This window comes from Sitodiplosis mosellana, unplaced genomic scaffold (assembly GCF_009176505.1).
Source record: "Sitodiplosis mosellana isolate CC-2019 unplaced genomic scaffold, AAFC_SMos_1.0 Smas_scaffold_6213, whole genome shotgun sequence".
NCBI classification, from domain to species: domain Eukaryota; kingdom Metazoa; phylum Arthropoda; class Insecta; order Diptera; family Cecidomyiidae; genus Sitodiplosis; species Sitodiplosis mosellana.
Genome location: NW_022601454.1, coordinates 6364 through 10067, shown reverse-complemented (window position 1 = coordinate 10067; position 3704 = coordinate 6364). Strand labels below are relative to the sequence as shown.

At 40.3% G+C, this 3704-nt stretch overlaps 1 protein-coding gene across 1 annotated transcript; it reads right to left on the bottom strand.

Annotated features, from left to right (window-relative positions):
• Positions 1-75: 75 nt before the first annotated feature.
• On the bottom strand, positions 76-2692 carry LOC129577720 (uncharacterized; the record flags this gene model as incomplete). Its single annotated transcript, XM_055465221.1, has 2 exons — positions 2444-2692; positions 76-1956 (listed from the first exon to the last, which is right to left on the bottom strand). Coding segments are annotated over exons 1-2 (2130 nt in total), but the record flags the coding sequence as incomplete, so codon positions are not given.
• Positions 2693-3704: the final 1012 nt, after the last annotated feature.

Here is a 3704-nt window from a genome sequence, read left to right as displayed (position 1 = left end):
AATTATCCTCCCCATCAACCATTTGAGTGGTGGAAAATTCTCCTCCTTAATTAACACCACATCACCAATTCGTACATTTTGTTGTGTTGACAACCACTTCTGACGCTGTTGAAGAGAGTGTAAGTAACTCTTTTTCCAAAGGGCCCAAAATGACTGTACTCGTTTCAGCATGGCTCGATAGCGATGAGTAAGTTGAACCGAATCTTCCAGAACATTCGGCTTAGGCACGGATGTCATTGCGTCTCCAATCAGAAAATGTTCCGGAGTTAGATAAGTAAAATCTTCTGGATCATCGGACATTGGTATCAACGGACGGGAATTTAGACAGCTTTCGATTCTTGCAAGAATGGTAGCCAATTCATCATATGTTAAAGATTTCTCGCCAATGACTTGTTTGAGGTGATCCATTGTTCGGCGAATATTTGACTCCCAAATTCCACCGAAGGATGGAGCTGAAGGTGGATTGAAGTGGAAGTTGACTCCCAAATTAGCAAGTTTATCTTTAAGCGCTGAATGAATCGCGTTGAGATATTCTTCTTCGTCTTTTCGAAGCAGCGTGCGTGCACCAATGAAATTTGTACCTCGATCTGAGTAGAGATCACTGCATTTACCTCGTCGAGCAATGAATCTCTGGAAACTCATTAAAAATGCTTCTGATGATAGATCGATTACGGGTTCCAAGTGAACAGCTTTGATGGTCATGCACACAAATAAAACCACGTATCCTTTGTAAATTCTGCTACCTGGCTTCTTTGAAGTTCTCAGCAAAACGGGTCCACACAAATCAACTCCCGTGTGTAGAAAAGGCCGTTGACATGGTGTAACACGGACAGCCGGTAAGTTGGACATTAACTGGCTCGCTGTTTTAGGCTTGTTTCGAAAGCATGTGACACAGTTGGTTATCACTGATCGAACTGGATTTCTTCCGCCGAGTATCCAATATTTCTGTCTAATTTCAGCCAAGGTGAGTTGTACGCCGACATGCAATGCAAGTTGATGATGATGTTGGATAACCAATTTGCTGAAATGGCTTTCTTTTGGCAGAATGAACGGATGTTTTTGGTCATAAATGGCTTCCGAAAAGCTTAATCGTCCACCAACTGGCAACAATTCATTTTCATCCAAAAATGGATTCATTTTCGAAAGCGGATATTTAAGTTTGCTTTGACTTTGAACAAGTAGCGCTATGTTTCCAAAATTTTCCTTTTGCACAAAGGAAATCCAACGAAGATTAGCATTATTCAGTTCAGAAACGCTAAGCGATCCTCTTTTAACCTCTTGTTTGGCTTTCAAATATTGAAAAAATCGACGGAACCAAGCAGTATATCTCAATAATTGAAATAATTCAGCACAATAATCGTGAAGATATTGAGTTGGAGTTGAAACTACGTTGACAACATTGATTTTGATGGGTTTCAACTCATCGGCCAATTCGATTTCTCTCACCGCTTCCTTCTCCGTTTTTGTATTAGAGGGCCAGGTACTATCGGGCGATCTCAACCAAGCTGGTCCCGAGAACCAAAGTTCGTTGTTTTCAAGCTCTGATGGAAACAATCCCCTTGATAACAAATCAGCTGGATTTTCCTTAGTTGAAACATATCTCCATTGATGTGATTCGGTTTTCTGAAGAATTTTTGTGATACGATTTGCGACAAAGATTTTCCATTTTCTCGCATCACCTTTCAGCCAATGAAGTACGACTTGTGAATTACACCAGAGAAATACATTCGAAGCATTAAAACTTTGATGACGAATAGATTTTTGTGTATACTTGACAAGTTCCGCCAGTATCAAAGCAGCCGATAATTCCAAACGTGGAATTGTTTGAATTTTGATCGGAGAAACCCTTGATTTCGAGACAATGATTTTTGAGTGAATTTCTCCGTTTTCATCGACACAACGTAGATAAATACCAGCACCATACGCTTCAGTTGAAGCATCCGAAAAACCATGTAACTGAAATGATGAACAAATCGGGGATGCTCCAATCCAACGCGGTATTCTGATTGAAGAAAGTAAAGGCAGCTTGCCGATGAATTCCTTCCATTCGCGAAGTGTTTTTGTTGGCAAAGGGTCGTGCCAATCAAGATTTAATGACCACAATGATTTCATGAATATCTTGGTTTTCACAGTGATCGGTGATACCAAGCCGAGAGGATCGTAAATGCGAGCGATTGTTGATAAGACGGATTGTTTCGTTACGATCTCTTTGTCCTCATAACTAATGTTGAAATTCAAAGTGTCCGAAGAAGTATTCCAAAATATACCAAGCGTTTTGATTTTCTTATCCGGATTGATGAAAAATGGTATGCTAATTTCTCGATCAGACTCTGGAACCGCCGCTAAAATTTTCTCCGAATTACTTGCCCATTTTTTTGATACAAAAACCAGCAGAATCGAAAATATGTATCAAATCTCGTTGAATTTGGAGACCGCTACTAACGTTGTGGGAACCGGTGATGGTGTCATCCATGTAGATATCTCTTTTCATCACTTCCGCAACTTGTGGAAATTCATTGCTATTCAGTTCAGCAAGTTTTTTGACACACTGATTCGCTCCACAAGGTGCATAATTTGTGCCAAATCCCAGTCGACTGATACCATACTCTCGCAATTTTTCAGACGGATCGTCTCTCCAAAGAATTCGTTGATAAGTTATATCGCATTCAGCAACACGAATTTGGCGATACATTTGTTGAATATCACCAATGAAAGCTACTCGATGAAATCGCCAATTCAGTAAAATCGATACTTAGAAATCGTTGAGAAGCATTGGTCCGGTGAAAAGCACTGAGTTCAGCGAATTGCCGTTTGAACTTATTTTTGCGGCATTGTAGACTGGACGCAAACGAGTTGAAGTGCTGGTTTCTTTGATAACGGCATGATGTGGCAGATAGAAACAGTCATAAGCAGCACGACCGTCTTCGGTGTAATATAAACGGTCCGATTCTGTATCGAAAAGTTCGTGCATGTGACCTTGAACCAAGTAGTCGTTGATGTTTTTTGCGTATTCTTCTTTGAACTTTGGGTTGTACGCAAATTTTCTTTCCAATTGTAGAAATTGTTTTAGCGCATTTTCTCTCGATTTTCCCAAAACAGCTTCTGGATGCAGTGGTGTGCGAAATGGAAATTTCACGATGGAACGGCCTTCCTCGTCTCTCCGATAGTTTTTATTGAAGAAATCAATCACGTATTGATCTTCATGGCTGTGTATTCTTTCTTCCGAAATCTCTTCAATTTCGAAGAATTTTTGTAGAAGTTCACCGACTTGGACTGTGTTTATTGAAACTGACTGATAATCGTTGTTGTAAGCTTTTCCGAAAAGAATCCATCCCAACTCAGTTTTTTGAGCAGTTGGCGTTCCCTGGGGACCTTTCATGACTTCGCTGAGAACAATTTCGCCATAAATCTCCGCTCCCAAAATGATGTCAATTGGGCCGGTTTGATTGAAATTTGGATCGGCGAGTGGTAGATTCTTGATGTGCGACCAATTCGAAAAGAAGATTTATTTCGATGGAAGTCGATGAATCAACGATTTGAGAACTAAAGCATGAACTTCAGTCGTGAATGATGAATTCGTGGAATGAATCTGGAAGTTGGTGACACCATTACTCTTTGATTGCACGTGATCCAGATGATCCACATTGATGAGGCATCTTGTTTTATTCAAACCCAGTGTTTGAATTGCTGATTCCGAAATTGCA